Source organism: Anas platyrhynchos, chromosome 5, assembly GCF_047663525.1.
Source record: "Anas platyrhynchos isolate ZD024472 breed Pekin duck chromosome 5, IASCAAS_PekinDuck_T2T, whole genome shotgun sequence".
NCBI classification, from domain to species: domain Eukaryota; kingdom Metazoa; phylum Chordata; class Aves; order Anseriformes; family Anatidae; genus Anas; species Anas platyrhynchos.
In genome coordinates, this window is record NC_092591.1 from 27,694,140 (window position 1) to 27,713,254 (window position 19,115).

Here is a 19,115-nt window from a genome sequence, read left to right on the forward strand (position 1 = left end):
TGGCTTTCCTCTGAAGTAGAAACAAAAATGATTATATTGATAAGTAAGCACCTGTGAACAAGATTTTCTGCCTCATAATCCCTACTCCTTCACAGCAAGCTAAGAGGCTGCTTCTGACCTTGTAACCTGTTGATGTGAGAGTAGTTCTGTGACTTGATTAAAAGCAGCAGTCTTGACAGTGAAACAGGAGGTCTGTGAGAAAGTACATGCCTGTCGAGTGGTTTGGGTGTAAGGAAGATTGATGGCTTTTAAAAGTGACCTTGCACTCTGTGTAGCCCTAATAGTATTTCAAGAAACCTAAGTAAATAACATTTTTTGTTTGTACTCACGATAACCCAATCAAACTAAGGAGAATACTTCACAGATATTAAATAAGGAAATTATGCTTTGATACTTGCTTCTGGGGGTCAGTGTTCCTACACACTCCCTGGGTGGGTGATAAGAAAAGTCCTGCCTTCATAATCCTCCTCTCATTGCTCTTGGGAAATATTTGAGGATGATATGAACTGATATTTAAGCCTGTCACCAGGAAGAAAAAACACCTTTGTTTTGATTTGTTTTGTTTTCTCTAAATCTATCTTATGGGCACTGTTCACTTGCTGGCTTCACTGACTTCAATAGGACCCAAGGGCATTCAACAGTTTGTAGAATAACATGTTTTGTTCTTAGTTCACCTGAAATGGTGGTAGCACTCTGCCTGTGGCTTTTTCATGCGCTCTACAGTTACGGGCTGACATGGCACCTTTTAAAATCAGAGGACTTGAGTCTTGTTTGCTGCAGTTTTGTTTGTTTTTTTTTTTTTTTCATCTCTGATGGATAAATTGAGGGGAAAAATCTCTAATTGTAAATCTGAAATAGCCCTACTGTAACGTTGCAATAGAAAGCCCAAAAGTAAATTCTGGTTCTGTAAGACTAGACAGTTGATCCCCTTTGTTTCTTTATGGAGTAAAATCAGCTGACTTCAGTTTCTCTGTCCTTTGATCAGAAGTGGAATAGGAAATAAAATTAAATGTCATTGATCACTTCTATTATTACTGTAACTATCCTCGAGATTTTAACCTGGAAGTTTTCACCTCAGAGGGTTATTGTCCCAGGCTTACATGCACAATTAGGCAGGTGTCATTTCATGACTTTATTCTAGATTTTAAATCTGAACATTTTTTCTTTGCAAACATAAGTGTTAGAGCATTTTCATGCACTTCTTGATGAAGGTCAGATTCTCTGATGACTCGCACAGTGAACAGGTTTTTACCCCAACGGAAATGGCATCTGAGGCCATTCTCATAAGTATAAACTGAGTTTTGCAAAAGCAGGTTCCTCCTACGCTCCTGCTATAGTCAATAAAGAAAGAGAAAAGCTCCTCCAGAAGTCTGTTCAGATTGCCTAAAACAAAGTTTCTGCTTAAAATAGCTTTTTAAAGCTATATTTTTAAAGCGCTCTCTCTCATTCTCTACTGGCCATGGATTGACCTAAGGAGGTTAACCTCCTTTGGCTAAATTTAGTCTGTGAATAACCTTACCACCTCCAAAACTCTACTGCTTTCATCTGGTAATGTTTCACAGCCTCTTTGCATTCATTTTGCCTGGAAATATTGATGCTGACAGAGAAGGAGTGGTTACAAGTGTTTGCACACTGTAGCTGTTTTGCTCACATCTTTCATTTTCTCCCTATTTCACTTAACACTACTGTCCCATGTTAAATCTTTATTCTTCGTCATATATAAGTTACTGACCTGAAAGTTGTTCTCAGAACCCAATAAGTCATTTCACTTAATTCTTCAAATAAATATTCAGGATTTTGTAAAACTGGGGAAAAGATTTAATTGCAGTCTCAGCGGACAGAGAAAGAGGTCTTGAAAGTTGAAATCATGATTCATAAGCCTATAAAAAAGAAAAACCAAGGAGAAACCTTTCATCACCAACCTCCAGTTCTTCATACTCTCCCACCCAAATTAATTCAGTGAGGTTTTTTAAGCCTTTTTAATTTAAACCATTTATTTTTACTTCAAGCACAGGTTATCTTAAATCAGCAAATAAACATCAGATGTTTTCACCTTTTTGTACTAAAGCAAGAGGGCAAATAAATTTAGCTATTATGGTAAATGCATACTTCAGTAACGCTGAGTTATTGCCCTAATTGTGGAGGTACCAAATTTACTAAAATCAAAAGAAGAATGGTACCCGTGCTGCTTCGCTTTGCTCTGATGTAAATGTGCATCTCAGTGAGATTCACGAGGGAATTTCATGGAGAGACTGAAAAAGTCCGCCCTGTTCTGGAATCACATCCATTGTATGCACCGTTCCTCACAAAAGAGGCAGGGTTTAAAAGCAGCAATTACATTCATGCAGGCCTTTAAAAAATATACGTGATTTGCAGTATTCATTGGGTGACATTGTTTGATGTCTATGTGGGTTGAAATGCAACAAATTTGTCACTCTCTACCAGACTGAGAATGGAACAGGCAATACAGGCATGCCAATCACAGCACAGACCGGTGATTTTCATTTCCCGACGCACTGAATGCATTGCCAAATGATGAGGCACCTCTTTGCAGATTTTTCTTGTACCTGATGAGGAGGTGTGAATATTCCTGCCTATGTCTGAGGCTGACCAGGTGCCGGGCATAAGGAAAAGCCACTTTTCCCTGCACAGAAGATACCAAGCTGTGCTCTCGAGAAATGGCACCCAAGCTGATAGCTGTAAAAGGTGCTTGCAGGTGATATTCCGCTGTAGGCTAGGGCAACAAGTAGGAAACCCAAAATTTCTGGGAATTTTCCAAAACAATAATTTCTTCTTAGTCTCTTAAATTACCTTAAGGACCTCTGTTTTTAATGTAATAAATTATTAATGAAGTCTGTTCCTTCTAAAAATGAACTCCAGATCATTAAAAAACAAAATCTCAGCTGCTGTCCGAAGGTCCATCCTGCAAGAATTTATCTTAATGACAATGTCATCAGTGGCTTTAACAGCCAAGGTTATGGTCTAGTCTTTGCTTATTACCTGCTGGGAGCTAAATCTTGACACACTTTGACTAATAACGAGCTGTAAGAGTAGCTACCTCCTAAAGGCAGGGCAGGGCACTCATGGAATAAGATGTTTCTTTAGTTGGACAAGATTTCCAAATTTAGCCATTAGATTTGGGACCATGTTGTCATTGCACAAGACATAGAGACTTCTGTGAGACTCCAAGGAGGCATCAGCCCCAGAAACAACAAACACAGCCTGGACCTGACAGTCACACATTGACATCACGTAAAGGAAAGGGAGGACCTCACCTGAAGAATATGAAAGCCTCAACGTCACACAGAACATCCACTAAGAAACAGCGAAGAGCCTGGATAGACAGTTTCTCTGACCAAAACACCACCACCACCAAACCCACCTCTTTAGGTGGATAGAGTTGACCTAGGTTGGTCCTTTCCCAGCTAAACAAAAGCAAAGGTTATCCAGGGTGCCTGCAATATGTAGCGTTCGGTCTGTTATAGATGTCATGACATCTTGACCTGTTTCTTACATTATGGGCTTTTAACTGCAACAAATAATCTGCATTTCCTGAGTCCAGTTAATAGAGTGAGAGGATTGTACAGGAAGCCTGTGTTAACTACTTTTCGAAGAGTAATATGCTCTACCACTAATGCGTGTTCCTAGGTTAGCCACTGACCTCAGGCACACTTGAGCCAGAAGTTTCAAATTTGCATTTCTGAAGAGAAGCAGAGTTGTATTTAGGAATATAAATAAAGAAACTGGTTTCCCCAGAAAAATCCTCTAAAGTGTGTTAAATATGTACCTCAACAGTGAGGTCTCTTAAATCGCCTTGGAAGTTTCTAAGTATTAAATGGTTGCAGTGCCGGTTGTAAAGAGCTGGTGAAACGCAGCGAGGTTTTGTTCTCACAGCTCGTTGTTTGAAGGGGAATCGTTCAGCTTGTGCTTCCCAGCCCGACTGCCTGAGTCTGGCCTGCTGATGAGACAGCGTCTCTAAAACCATGTAGTGTTGTAGAAATGTTTGGCATTAGGATGCTGAACAGCTGCTTACATTATGAGGGCACTGGTAAGTGAAGTTCCTGCTGCCTTTCTGACTGAATGCAGATATTTCTCATTAAAGACCAAATCCACAAGGTGATGGTCACTCTCAGCCTTCAATGCGGTGTCTTCTGAAAAGAATATCTGTCTGGTTGCAAGATCTGGTCTCTCAGTGGGGATTTAACAAGCTATTTCCATCTGGTGCTGCAGGCTGTGTTTCAGAGTACGGGTTCATTTGTGACTCATGTTTCTTTTCTCTCCTTCTTTCCCTGCCCCCTTTCTCTCTCTCATTTTCTTTCCTCTGCAGAGGTGGTAAGAATGAACCAGAACCAGAGCAACCAATCCCTCGAAAGGTGCAGATTCGTTCTCTCCCTTCCTTGGAGGATATCGATCCAGACGTGTTAGATAGCATGCACTCGTTAGGCTGCTTCCGTGACCGAAATAAACTCTTACAGGACTTGTTGTCAGAAGAGTAAGCACTTGCTCAGTCTTAATATTAGTTGGATGTCCAGGGCTGGGATGCTTACAAACCTGGGGAAAGGTGGAAATTGTTTTACTGTGTCTCTTGCTATGAGGGACCTGTAGCAACATCTCACTCTCTAGCTGCTCAGCAGCCAGTGATGTTCTGGGAGGGAGCAAGGGGTCACTGAGCTTTCCTAACACTTGGTGTCAGTGGTGGAATATTGTTGTCTCTTCCCTCACTGCTGGGCATGGTAATTTCACAAAAAGATGGGCCTTGCAGTCCAGATGGGGAGGTGTCGGTGCTGCTATTTGTGTTGGATATGCCTTTGTGAGCAAACTGTTACTTATTTCAAACTTATGCCAGACAGCTTTTGTGTTTCCTGAGGTGTTACCAGGGACACATAGTGGGAAAAAGCTCAGGAAATATGTCTTGTGCCACTCTTCAGCTTCTTGCAGATGTATTACCTCATCTGTCCTGTAGCTCTGTTCCAGATGTGTAATGTGGGAATCGTATTTTCTTCTCTCATGAGCTGCTTGTTGGAGACAGCAAGGTTCTCAAAAGCTTTGTGGGTTATATATCTAGTTGTCAGGCATTTCCAGCTTATTTAGAATAACTGTAACTATTTGTTTGATGAGAAAGGTTTGTTTACACATTTTTGCTTTTTTATCTTCAAATTTAAAGATATTTTCCTTTTTTTTTTTTCAGAGAAAACCAAGAGAAAATGATTTATTTTCTTCTGCTTGACCGGAAGGAGAGGTATCCCAGTCATGAAGATGAGGATCTTCCCCCTAGGAATGAAATAGGTACTGCAGATAAGACCTCTGTCATCACAAACACATCTTAAGTAGTTCCTCTTTGCCTTTTTGTTTTTTAATATCCTCAAACCCTAGCATTACTATTACTTTTCCACTGAAACAGTGCACAGTGCTGGTGAGAATCTGCAGCCTGAGGCAAGCAGGTCTATTTTCTGGTTACAGGGCTTCATTCTTCAGGACATAATCTGTGTCAGTGCAGAAACATCCAAGTTGGTTTTGAATCAGAAATCATAAAAAATACCATGTGGACCCACAAGCTGCCTCCATGCAAGTAGATGAAGTTTAGGAGCATTGTAATGTAATGGCAGAATTTTGTAATTACTAATCTACATGCAGTATTGCAGAAGCGCTGCTTCTGGACTTGTGCTAGTAAGACTGTGTAGCATTACATCCCGATAAAGTTATATGTGTACACATCCTCTTTTCTATAGGTAAATACATACACTGTTAGAAGTATGAATAGTATCACTGGCCCGTTTATGGTGCGTACATTGCACCACCATGTTTTTAGACTATCTTAAAAAGATTTTGAAACCTTAATAGCAGTAAGATTACATATCTCTTAAAACTCCTGTGATAATGTTTTATTCCTGAAGAATTATTTGTTAGTATTTTAGAGTACTGTTGATCACCAAGGACTACACTAATCCAGACAACAGGAAAAATGCTCCCCTAAGGAGCTAACTATGTAAGTGACTCTTGCTCTGCACAGCGACAAAAGTTTAACTAATAAAGCACTACTCACTTCTATCAATTACCTGAAATAGCGTTTTTATATACTAGTGTTGTGATTTTTAGGTCTTGTATTTCAGCACTTTGAAGGCTAGAAGCAAAGTGCTCTTTATTCTCACTGGAAAGCTTGTAATCTCCCAGGCCTACAGGGCAGTGGTATATTGAACTATACGTTTGCTAATACTGAACTGAATGATTACATTATCAAAGTTCCAGGCTCCAGGCCCAATAATTTTACAGAGAAATCTCGTCTGTGGGGGATGAAATGGAAATTCTGAGTCAACACGGTAATTTTTTAAATGCTTACCTGAATGGAGCTGCAGAAAATATGTTAGCAAGTATCCTGAGGAAGATGGGTTGTTGTATCTACTGCGGGTGCTCCGGTCAAAAGGCCCTTTCTCTGTGCAGTTTGTCTTCTAACACTTTACTCATCAGGTTTTGACTCAGATTATCCTGCAATGTAAAGACACCACCATCTTGGTTTAGAAATGCTTCTGTCATAAAAAAAGAAGCAAGATGACTAGAATGTTCATATCCAGCATGTAGGCGAATACACAGCCATGACCGTAACACAGCATATATATCTCTTCCACATGTGTTTTCATGTGTTGAACTGTTCTCCACTCCTGATTTTTATTTTTATTTTTTGTGCAAGGGGTGAAAATGTTCCCCATCAGGGAAACACTATCCTGAATGTATCTTTGTGCTGCATTAGCACATTTTAGACTCGGAGCATTATTCTTTGAGAGTTTGTAAGTTGTATTTTGCCTTCCACAGGGGGTTTCCACCTCCTCTGTTCCCAGCAGTATTTCTGAGAACATGGGGCAAGGTTTAATTAAGAGCAGTCATGCTTCTGATGAGTATCTCATCATTAGCCATTAGCAATGGCTTAGCACAAACAGAGAAGAGCAGAGAAAAGGTAATGGATTTAATATTAGCAGGTTGAAGAAACCACATTTGTGAGAGTTGTGTATTGCCTGAGCTCTTGCCAGGGGAAAAAAAAAATAAGAAAGGTGCATCTCATTATATTTTGCTTTTTCCTCTTTCTTCCAAAACATGGAAATGAGAAATTTCTCAGTAAAATATGTGAATGTCAACTAATGTCTCCCTGAGCAAAAGGCTTCTGTGTAGTGGAAATTCTTAATAAACTAGAGAACAAGAGATTGAGCCAGAGTTGCCCTATTAGGATATAGGTGCCTCATTCAAACTCAGAAGATGAAACTTTCCTGCCTTTCAGATGAATACTGTTATAATTGGATTATTATCTACATGATACTGCCTTTCTCTGTTAAAAACAAAACCAAAACAAAACAAAATTAAGAATGGCTTCACTTTTCTGATGTGAAATGAAAGGAAAATACTTCTCCAAAACTGCCACATCCAGACCAGGACTTGAATTTGGGTTTTCGTTTTGTTTCCCTGTGAAATATTTCCAGAGACTCAAAAACAGAAGTGTGCACACTGGAGGTTTTCCTATTTTTAATTCCTGTGCTGCTGCAAAATCTCCAACTGTTCTTATATGCCACCACTTTAGTCTTTATGGCAGGATGGCTGTATACTTTAGAATCTTTAGACTTGACATTGATGACAGACTCAGTACCCTGTGGTTTCTTATTCAGACCATTTTAAAAAATATTTACGGCACTTGACAACCTTATCCATGTATAGTGTAGGTTTGTAGCCAATTTCAAGAGGAATCAAATACCAGTGTTAGAAGATCAACTACATCAATGCAAACTTCTGGATGTATTTTCCATCAAACCTTTGTGAATTGCTGTTGTTGAATTTATGGGTGTGTTTCACCACCTGCTCCTTTTGCTTATTCCCTCTATTTGAAAGTTTAAAATACAGATTGGAAATCAGTATCTTCCAGCGTATTGAGCAAAGATTGATATAAAAGAATGATTTAGCTTGTTAGCAATATCCTTATCTTCTTTAATTGCTCTGTTGATTCCCTTATAGTCCTTCTGGCTACTATCCTTCTTTCAAGCTTTCTTTTTTTGATGGCTATACAAAACGCTGTTCAAGTCTTTGGCTCATTTTTCTTCAAATTCCTTTTTAGCTCTTTTTAATGTCCACCTTATATTTGGCCTAACTATCACTTTTGCAACTGTCACTTGGCTGAATTGCCATTTTCTAAAGTGTTCTGTTTTAAACATGCATGGATGAAATTGCCTTTAAAAAATCTTCTCATATGTTTTTCTTGCCTTTTTCCTTCTCCTTGTTTAGACTCTATTATTAACTAACCTTGATGCCATCTGAGCTTACTCATCTCCTTTCTTTTGACTTTAGATGCTTGCTTCGTTTTCCTTCTTCATTCTCTTTCCTCATCTTCCAACTTCATTTTTTTTCCTTTCTTTAATTCAACTGCACTTTTTTCCTTTCATTTCTAATGTCTCATATCCCTCTAGGAATCTTTATATTTACTCTCTTGTGGATACCAAATTTAATTTCATTCTGGTTATGTGAGTTAGTCATCTGTAATCACACTTCTTACACCAGCATTTGTTCTGTAGGATGGATCCTTTCTTGTTCTTTGAACTTGTTTGAAGAAGCAGGAATTTGAAATGTCTAAATCCTGTCCTAGCTTATTGTTGACCACGTCTCTGTATGCAACTGAAGTCACTCAATACAACTGTTTTATTAGGTTTATCTTCCACTATTTTTCCCTTAACTTTATGCACTGTGTTTTTTTTCCTATTCTGAAGATGATTGCCCCTGCTGGTGTTTTCTAGTATATTTTTATTGCTGAAAGTAGTTAGAAATGGAGTGAGATACAACTGTTTATTTTCTAACTCATTTTTAACAGAATTATTATTATAATACACGTAATACTTCTATAGTAACACACTCAGTTGTTATTACTAGCCCGTTTGCATTAGGGCTGTATTTACACATGCTCATTGTTTCAAGAATAAGCCCTGCGTCAAAGGAACCGTATTCTAAAAAGCATGATGTAAGAGAGAGAAGAAACAAGCAAGTAGGCAGGGGCTGAGGACGTCAGGGTAATGAAAATAACACCAGACTAGGCAGTACTGATCTAACTGTGGCAGTAGTGATATAATAGTCAAATATAGCATTATTGGTTTTACAAAGAAATCCTGGCAGACAAAGAAGCCTTAGGGACTGGACACTGTGAGCCTCTTTTTGACTGAAGAGGTGAAGGATGCCTTTTCTTACAGGTGGTCACTCTCCACTAAAATTAAAAATGTGCCTATAAACAGAGGCAGGGTACTGAAATGGCCCAACCAAAGCAAGAAAATCTTTCCCTATTTATTTTTCAGCTTTCTTCTTTACTGTTTTGATGCTATCAGATATGTTAGTAATAAAAGAACTCAGCAGGTCTGCATTTGGCTCCCTGCATCACCATGAAGGTGTGTATAGTTTGGCAAGTCACCTTGGAGCACTTTCTGTTACGCAGTTTGGTGTCTAAAGACTTTCCAGAGCAACTTAGGAGCTTCTCAAAACTGCAGTAAATGTTTGTCTGCACCTTTATGTATGAAATGTCTTTAAATATCTCATTCTTATACCTCAGCTTTCACTCTGTAGAATAAAAGTAGCACTTCCATACATCATAGGAATGTTGCACAATAAAAAGTATAAAGCACTTCAGTTACTATAGCAGTAAAAGCTGTGTGATGACCTCCGAGATAAATTTCAGTAGCTCTCATCATAGATTCATCTCAGGTAGACAAGAATGTTTAATTTGTAATGCTGAAGGAGGAAAATATAAAACAGCAGGGAAAACCTGAAATCTAATCTTGAAGATGCAAAAAAAGGATGTGTTTTCAGAAGAGAATGTGAGTCTGAATTTAGAATCTACTTATGTCCTTGTGTCACGTTTAATTTAGCTAGCATGGACATTGAAAGCAAGCTCTAGCTACCTGAGTGCATGAGCAGAATCCCTGGATAGCATACGCTCTAGCTAGCAGCTTCTGCTATAGCCCATGCTATCATCTTGCTATTACTGTTATCAGCTTTGTAAGGTAATTTGTGAAGGCTGTGCTATAGTTGTACCTTTATTTTACAGTGCTCGTACATTCAGGACAGTAGCAATACTCCTTTTTTCTGCAGATGGATTGCAACTTATGTCTTAATGCTTGTAAATTTGGAAGAAAAGAGGCTGCAAATGTTCATCTCCATCACGAAGATACCTATCTCTGTAGGGGGGTGTGAGAGTGAGATTGGTGAGAGAGGACTGATCCAAGCTTTGTGAGGTAAATCACAGCCAGATTCAGCTGACAGTGTTTTCTTTTTGTAAAGATCCCCCCCGGAAGCGTGTGGACTCCCCAATGCTGAACAGGCATGGGAAGCGGCGGCCAGAAAGGAAGTCGATGGAGGTTCTCAGCGTGACAGATGGCGGCTCCCCAGTCCCTGCTCGCAGAGCTATTGAAATGGCACAACATGGACAGAGGTGGGTCTCTCCTTTACCCAAGAGCTGAGAGTCCCTCCTGGCTTTGTTACCCTCTTTTATGTTGTACATACAAAGGAGCTGTGGAGCTTTTCTGTTCATAGCAGCATTCATAACAACCTCCAAGCACACTTGCAACATGATCTGGCAGCCAACAGCGCTTATGCACACAGGAGCAGAAGCCCTGCCAGGGGCTTAAGAGCTCTGTTTGCTTGCAACTATTTCTCAGGAAATGGCTCTGTCCTCTGGGCAAGATTCATCTCATCTCATTTTAATTGTCCAGAACATAGGGATTCAGTCTGAGCTAGATGCACAGGCTGTCACTCTAGGCAGCGGGGACAGATGAGGACTTTGAAAGATCTTAGATACATATGTCCTCTGTTCCAACAATCTTAGTATAAATTATGCTCTGGTCATTCTTCTCTGTCTCCATAGCCTACAGCAGGAATCTAGATGACTCTCTTGGATTAGGTACCTAGCTTTTAGGAACCTGAAGTTAAATGAGATGAACCTCACCATCCACGTTGCTAGAACAGCTTGACTCTGGAAAGCTCTGTCCAGGCATCTGTGGATACTTCTAAAATGTGCTGTCAGAGCCAACACTCATCTGACCCACATAAATTACCAACTGTCTGTATAGCATTGAAACAAGTATAATTTTACTTCTTTTCTCTCAGAGGAAGTGTTAGTCTTGTGGAGAAACAGCAGAGGAGCATGGTGTTTCCTCAAGGCATGCTCTGTGAGAATAAGTGAACTGTGGAAGTTCACATATATGAACAATGGAAGTTGTTTCCTCGGTCGCTATGCCTACCCTAAAGGAAGCACATGCATTTAGTTTTACACTTGTATAAATCAATCAGTACTAAAGAACATTTCATAAATGTGTATGCTGGTGATGCTGTAACTTCTGTTTCAGCTTTATGACATGATTACTTTTGTTTAGCTGTTAAGATCTGCTCAAAATGAGCTTGCTGTGCCTGCTCAGAAACTCCCTTTGCTGACTGAGAACTGTGTGAAGAACATGGAAAAATTTCATGTCCAGAGTCCCCTAGATCTTCTGGAAAGTTTTACTGACAACTGTTGCAGTTCAGTCTATACGGAGGAAAAAATGTTGATTTTGAGGATCTTGCTAGGACTTCAGACCAGATGTATGGCCTTGAGATACACTGCCTGAAAGATTTTTCATTGTGTTGTAGGTTGGAAACCTGTCTCGAGTGTGTGGTTTGCTTTGATATTTAATGAGGTCTGGGCTAAGGAAGCATTTAGGGCAGGATGTATTCTCAGTGTCCCTCATAGGCCTCAAAGTGATAGGGACTAATGCAAGGCTGACAAACAGTTGCTCACTCCTTGTTCAACTTACAGTGTTTAATCTGGTATCCAGTAGAGGTCTGGGCCACAAAGCTCCCAGAAATGAGACAGACAGAGGTGAATCACTTCTCCCCACCCCAAGGCTGCCTGTGAGTTGCAGTGCTCTGCAGCTGTTTGCAGTAACTGTCGAACTGGGTGGAACAAATAGGAAGTGGTGAGATGAACAATCAAAGGTAATGATTCAGTCATGTTCATCCAGCCTAGAACGTGTTAGACTGATCCTGAAATTTTCTGAGAGCTGAAATCTTCTCTTCCAGCTCTCAGCTTTGCTTTTGGATTCAAAAACGCTGAAGAAGCAAAGCTGCATCTCATTATCCAAAGTATTTCTTTGGCTTTTAAATGCCTCACTCAATTCTGCAGATGAGAAAGCATTTAAAGTCAAACATCTGAGATGAGTGCAGAGCAGAGGGGAGACATACCCAGGTGGCATATCAGTAAGGAAGGACTTTGGCTTATAAGAAGTGAAACATGCCAGGCACAAAAGAGATAAAGGAAAATGTGTACCACACAGCTCAGGGCTGGACATAAGGTGTGATTAAGGGTGGAGGAAGGGATGTAATAACACCATGATTGATGATGATGAGCTTGGTAGAGCTTGTTTTGGAAGGGGTTAAAGGGAAGATGTTATTTTACTCTATGTCTGAGCTTCCATAATTCATACCATTCCACATCCACAGACAACAATGGCACATTTTGTGTTGCTGGCAGCACAGTCGTTTATAACGTGAACTGGCTTCATTAACAAACACCACTGCATGGGGATTGTCTGGGGACGATGCATTGCTGATGGGGCACCATCTGTCAGAGCAGTCAGTAACAAAATGACAAGTGCCTTCCACCAAGACTGAAGGATTTTTAATGGCTAGCTGCATATTATTTTCCATGAAATGACCCACTGAGAGTGGATTTTACAGCACTAGGTCTTAGATCCCAGAAGTGGATGCTTTTTTTTTGAAGAATGACATTTTTTGGTCTGGATAGATGACTATTCAATGCTTTTATCCTACAATACTAGGAAAACAGGGAGGTAGATGATGGAAACAGGCCTCTTATTTAGACACAATAGACTTGTGCAATCATCTGGAGACACAGAGCCATTACTTCTTTCTTAAGGTAGCAGAGATACTCTTCTAACCAGTGAGCAGAACACACCCATGTTTGTTGTGATTTAGTCCTACGTTCCCTTTTCCAGTAGTGAACAGATGTTTTCTTGCATAAAGGGGATTGTAACCTCTGGTTTTATGCGTCTGTGTGATGAACTGTGCTTTTGGTAATAAAGTGGGGTCCTTACAAGCGTCTGGTCTTGGCTTGTTTAAGGGCACATCTTTCCATTGAGGTTTAAGTCTCAGCAGTCATACAGGCTGACAAAGTATTAGGTGAAAAACATAGTCCTTTAGTGATTTAGTTCTGGGTGGTGTAGGAGAGGAATTCAACACAAGGACCGCTTTTTGAGCTTACAGACTCCTTGAGATGTTTGTGCTGACCTCTCCAAGTGTCCTTCATTGGGTCTTTGATGATGTATGATAAAATAAATGTGCACAAACACTGGCCGCCCTAAAACTGGTGACTAACTATTGTTGATTCGTGGTTTTCGCTACTAGCTGTCAACTAAAGGTGTTCATAACTACATTTTATTTGATTCTGCTTTTTTTGGTATCCACACTTCCCAGCCTATCTGGTATTTCATTGAAATGTCAAAAGAAAAGAGGTAGGTTCTGAGCATAGTTTAACACCAGCTAATTTGGCCTCTGTGCCAAAATCAGACAGGCAAGGGAGAATTCTGTGGGAACTAGAATGCTGTGGGGATATGCCAGAAATTTTCAGCAGCTTTTCTGTGAGAGTCCAAAAACTGTTCTAAAATGAGCTTCATTAACTATGCATTTTCTTCTGGCTATTGAAGTGGATAGCTTGCATGAAAGATCAACTAACATTAGAAAACAGTGTTCTGCGAAACAGTGAAGCATATTACCAGTGAAACATGTTACAGAGAGCTGCCCTTTTAGCAAGGCAGAGGGAATTTTGCTTCTAAGCTTCAGGGATTCACACCCAAGATTATAAAGAAGGACATTTCTCTATACACTGAGTATAGGGAAGAGAGCTGGGAGTAAGTGGTAATAGACCTACAATTTAGAATACAAAATGGATTACTTTTCCTCTAAGAGTCTCTGTGGCCTAATTTGAACCTTTTCCCAGATCATGCTTAGTGTTGAGATCTGCTAGACAAGTCTGAGTAAAGAGTGCTATGCAATCTGTGCCTTCAGGCACGTTCTATATGCTCCGGACAATGTGACAAAGTAGGTTGTACCTGGGTTTTCAACTGGATAGAGAAGAGCAGGGTTTAAAAGTATGTTTGGGTGAAGCCATCTTAGACCTCAGAAGTCAGGTGGAGATAACGAACTTCAGCAGTGTGTAGGCTTGAGCCATAGCTGGAAAGTAAAATAAAGGTTCCAGAGCATTGCTTAAAAAGGGGAGGATGGGTTGGGGGGGCTGGGTGTCCAGCATTGCTTCAGGTAACTCTTTCTTATAAATGTCCACACTAGTAACTCTGTTTTCTCGCTTTGTTCCTGCCATAGTAAAACAATGTTCAGTAAAAGCCTGGATATCTCTGAAGCCAATCCCAAATTCAACAAAGAAGAAAGGTATAAACACTGACAATATGTTCCTCTCCTCTACCTCACTGCTGAGACCTTAAAGATGCAGTACTTACCTTCTCTGTGTGGGGACATAGCTGTTCTCTCCTTAGAGAGAAACAAAGAGGGTGGGATATTTACAGTCCCACACTACATATATTTTTGTATAGTTCCATACATTTGAGGCTATCCCCAATGCAGCTTGTGACTGTACTGTTTTCCCCACTAAAATGTCATCCTGCCGTTACTTCTGGTTTAGTCCTGCCCCAAGTTAGGATGCCCAGGCTAGAAGTTGTATTTGCTAGGACTGCTTTGGGAATATAAAACGCTAAGAAAGCCCAGGGTGCTTCATTCTCAGCACTAGAAGCAGCAGTACAACTGAGTCAGCAAAAGCAGTGGTAGGAAACTTTGGAAATCCTGACTGACAGAACAGAACATTAAGTGCCTCTAGGTAAGAGCCAAACTCTTTAAGCAGCCTGGCTGCATCACAGAACACGAGAGGAGAAGATCATTGAAAGAAAGGGGGTTTGGAGGATGATTCCAGTCTAGCAGTCTAACAGATGCTGAAGAATAACTAAAAGAGTAACTCCCAACTGTGAATAAAGGCACAGCAGAAGACATACAGGCCACCAGATTTAGGGAGTTTTAGTGGACTCACTTAAGTTTGAGTCCATGAACAAAAAAAAGAAATTTAAGGGGAGGTTGTTGGTGGACATGGAATTCCGAAAATTTCAGTCTCAGAGGAAGAGAGTTCTTCTCAAATGCTAAAAGTTGGCATCTGGATGGATAATTCTTCATTTATAATATGATCCTCACACATTTTGGACAAACACTCAGCTTATCTGAGATCAGCAGCTTGAGATTTAGGACTGTTCCATATGATTCAGAAAGGGGGAAGTGGTGAATTCCTTAAAGGAACCAACCTGAGGACTCAGCTAACCTTTCTCTCCATTTCCCCTTTTAATGTAAGCCTTTCTACTTTAAGATAAATGTGGTGTTTAAGCCACAGGAGACTCCTAGGATGTAAGGACAGCCCCTGTTTTGGCCTTCTGCAGACTGAGACAATCCTTTGTGGGCAGTGTTTCAAATCTTGAACCTGCCACAGTGAAGACCAACTATGTGTACCCACAGGGGAGATTGTCCCTCACATACGTAAGGCACATTTTTTAAGATGGCAGCCTACATGTAAGTACAAGCATTGCACCCAAACAGTTAGAAGCCTCTAAGAGTTTCACAGCCATGAAGTAGAGGTGACACAGTCTTTATTGGCTGGGCTTTCCTGGACTGTTACCGTAGGCATGGAAATTGATGTTCCTTTCTGATTCCTCCTGTACATAAATTACATTCTTGAACACGTGGCACTTCTTGCATTAAAATACAGTCTGAAACTATTCCAAAGATTATCTCTTCCACAGTAATTAAAAGCCAGGTCCAGTAAGAGAGGTGTCTTTGCATTTTGTCTGTGGTGTGAGAAGGGTCCTTCAGATGTGACCAGCACCTTTCACAGTCCCTCTGTACTTCTCTGGCAGCTGTTACGGCTGTGTTAGGAGCAGAGGAAATGACCCTTCAGTAACCACTAGAGGAATTTCATAAATACACCCAGGCATTTCATGTTGCCTTTTGAAGGTGGTGTTTTTCAGAGTACAGGAGGAGAAGGTTAGGGTAGTGCACAAGGATCAGCCAGGGTCCCCCTCACTGGAAGGCCAAGCTGATTTTTGAAGGATCACATGCACTGTTCTCTCACCTCTCTCCCACTTTTAAGAGTTAGGATGAAGGACCTCGGTGGTAGGAAAATGAAAGGAACCAAATTCTGGAGCTGTGCACAGCCACATGAAAGGAAGGGATAGGCAGTGAGAGAAACCCAGCAAAATGGGGCCAGCTAATCATGGTGGCCCATGAAATTTTTGTCCAGTGTTTAATTATTCAACTTTATGATGTCTTTTTTTAAAGGAATACTGCATCTTTAAGGGTCCCTTCCCTCTAGATGCACATGGTTGTCTTAGTAGCTGAGGCCACTGTCCCTTTCTTTTTCTTTTTCTTTCTTTCTGACTTTCTCTTTCACCCCCTCTTTCAGTGCTTCTCTTCTTCTGTATCTGGGTTGCTGCAGCTCCGTAGTTCACTTGCTTCAGTATTGTAGGGAATGCACATGTCTGCGCTTCTGGGTCTATTGTGTCCTGGGATTGTTCATTTTTTTTAAACCTCATTTGCCTCTTCCTTTTCCCTATTGTCAATTTGCTTTCCATTCTCTTTGTTAACCTCTTAAGTGCCTTCCCTGTTGGGAAAATGACTTGAAAGAAAAATGAATCAACTTTCTTGCACCCATTCTATTTACATTTTAATATTCTGCATGTGTGATTATGGGTGTATTTGCTGTATAATTTTACATACATGTTCCAATATACAATGGGTGTCAATTTGCTCTTCTCAGTTACATCAATGTAGGTAGATTTGTACTGCAACAGTTGAGGACAACATTTGTCCCTAAATATATACAATGTATATGTATTTGTATATATATATATATGAATTAGATCTTCGCCAAATTTGCACTCCAGGCCAAATCACAAATGGAGTGTCACTCAAACACACGAAAAAGAATTTACTATAATGCTTCTTTCCACTTCTCTATCAATGTGTAGCTCAACAGCTTTTTCTTTCTATTCTAACTATGTTTTAATTTTAACTTTTCTCACAACTGCCTTGTGTTGCCCAGCCCAGCATCTGCAATGTTCTTGTATCTGGAAGCATGGCTAGTTGCACTGAGCAGGAAACTGTGAAATCTACTGGGCATATATTAAATTTAGCATTTCTGTTGGTGACCGTCTTGTGAAGAATGGATTTTCTTCACCCAGCCAGAGGTAACTCTGGCAGCTTGGGAGCCTGTTATTGAAAATGGAGAGAAAGAGAGAGAGAGAGAAAGAGATAGGGAGGAAAAAAAGCAGGGCATCCGACTTTAAAATAATTTTACTTAATAACACACCCAATTTTTTTTTTTATTCTTAATCTAATCTTTGTTAATGTGAAAAAGTGGTGACACTTTCCTGAGTTTGCTTACTTGCACCCCTAAAAACTCAATATCCTGACTATTCTTTTCCACCATGAGTGCTTTGATTACCATCAAAAAATAAAGAATATTGAAGTTTTTGATTGTCCATAGGCATCAAAGTCAACATGTCAGAGATTCATTCTGCTTTTAGAGCTGCCGTTTCAGACTCTTTTCAGCACAGCATTGATTTATTCTGCATTCACATTTGAAAGATTTTCCTTGCAACCTTTAAGACCCAGAGACTGAATTTATTTTAAATGAAAAATGAGATCCTGGAGCACAAGATGGCATCCACAGAGATAAGTGCCGGGTTGCTGAGCTGGTGTGTTCTAGCTGATCTGAATTCCTGACTATAAGACCATCATGACTAATAAGCCAGTATCAAAGCAGATTCACAGCTTGAGCTACAATCTTGTACCCTGGGCTCCCAAGCTGGCTCAGAAATGCATGCTTTAATAACCAATATGTTTCACAGTTCATTCATGGCAAAAAAAATACTTCTTACCAGGCCAGCTTGGGGGACAGAGGGACACTACACTGAGCAAAATGGGGACAAAAAGAACAATTTCCTTTATAACAGTCTGGTATGACTGTGCTTTATGTCAAAGTCAGAAAAGAAATGCAGCATGAAGTCTGAACCCCATTGCTCTGCTGACTGCTCTCATTGGGATTTGGCTGGGAATTTTTTTTTACAGCCTTCGTATGTCCCTCTCCATATTCCCCAGTGCCAAAGTTGGACGTGTCTGCAATATTGTGAGCAGGACAAAAGTTACTTTCTAGTAAATGAAACTGTCCCCCTAGTGTTCCTGGTCTCTGAAGACATAGGTACCTGTGGCAATAATTATGACCATGCAGTTCTCCGAACAGTATTTCACTCTGCTTTTCCTACTCTTTTCTCTACCTGCCTCCACATCCCTCTCTCTCTCTCTTTTTCTTTCTCTCTTCCCTCTCTCTTCATTTTCCCTTTCCGAGGATGGCGAGTGCTGATCCATTGGGGTAAGCTCTGGTTTTGGATTATTCCTGTTGCGGGACCTGTTGTATCTTGTAGAGAAACTTTTCATTTGCATTTTACAAATACAATCCAGGTGGATATACGTCAGGGAATGAGGCTTTACAGCAGGGAGAGGCAGAGAGATGTGGGAAGAAGCATTTTTGGTGCTTTTGTGCCTGTTTGTGTGCTTTTATGTTGGAGTTACACTCCATATAATTTAATTTGGGGTTCTTTTTTGTTCTCTGTCTGTCTGTTTCAATGTCTGTGGGCACACAGAACTAATCTCAGACACTGTGCAGGTACCAGAATACCTGAGAATGAACTCCCCTTCTCCATTTAGCTCTTTTTGTATCTGTTTGGTACCTTCCAGTTAATTTTGATCCTAATTTATCCTTTTTTTCTTTTTTTTTTTTTTTTAAAGATGAAGCTGAGTCCCGTCTGAGTTACTAAAAAAATGCTGGGTATTTCCTCTCCTTTTAGTGTAGGTTTTTGTAAGGGGTGAACAGATGGCTCTAGAGACTGTTATATCTTCAAAGCTCTTTATTTTCAATAAAGAGGATATAGGTACAATTAAGAATGCAGTCACACTTCGAATTAAGGTTCCATTTACAAATACTTAACAGAAGGATAATATTTATT

The 19,115-nt window shown here is 40.2% G+C and overlaps 1 protein-coding gene across 5 annotated transcripts in view; it reads left to right on the forward strand.

Annotated features, from left to right (window-relative positions):
- BRSK2 (BR serine/threonine kinase 2) overlaps positions 1-19,115 on the forward strand; it is a 299,783-nt gene that overhangs the window by 238,310 nt on the left and 42,358 nt on the right. For 4 of the 5 annotated variants that reach the window (XM_072038514.1, XM_038179237.2, XM_021272544.4 and 1 more), the window contains exons 12-14: positions 4,328-4,492; positions 5,189-5,286; positions 10,294-10,444. In XM_072038514.1, coding sequence (XP_071894615.1) covers positions 4,328-4,492; positions 5,189-5,286; positions 10,294-10,444 — 414 coding nt within the window. Of the gene's footprint in view, positions 1-4,327; positions 4,493-5,188; positions 5,287-10,293; positions 10,445-14,382; positions 14,449-18,457; positions 18,482-19,115 lie in introns of all 5 variants that reach the window. The other variant, XM_021272539.4, reaches the window with a different exon arrangement.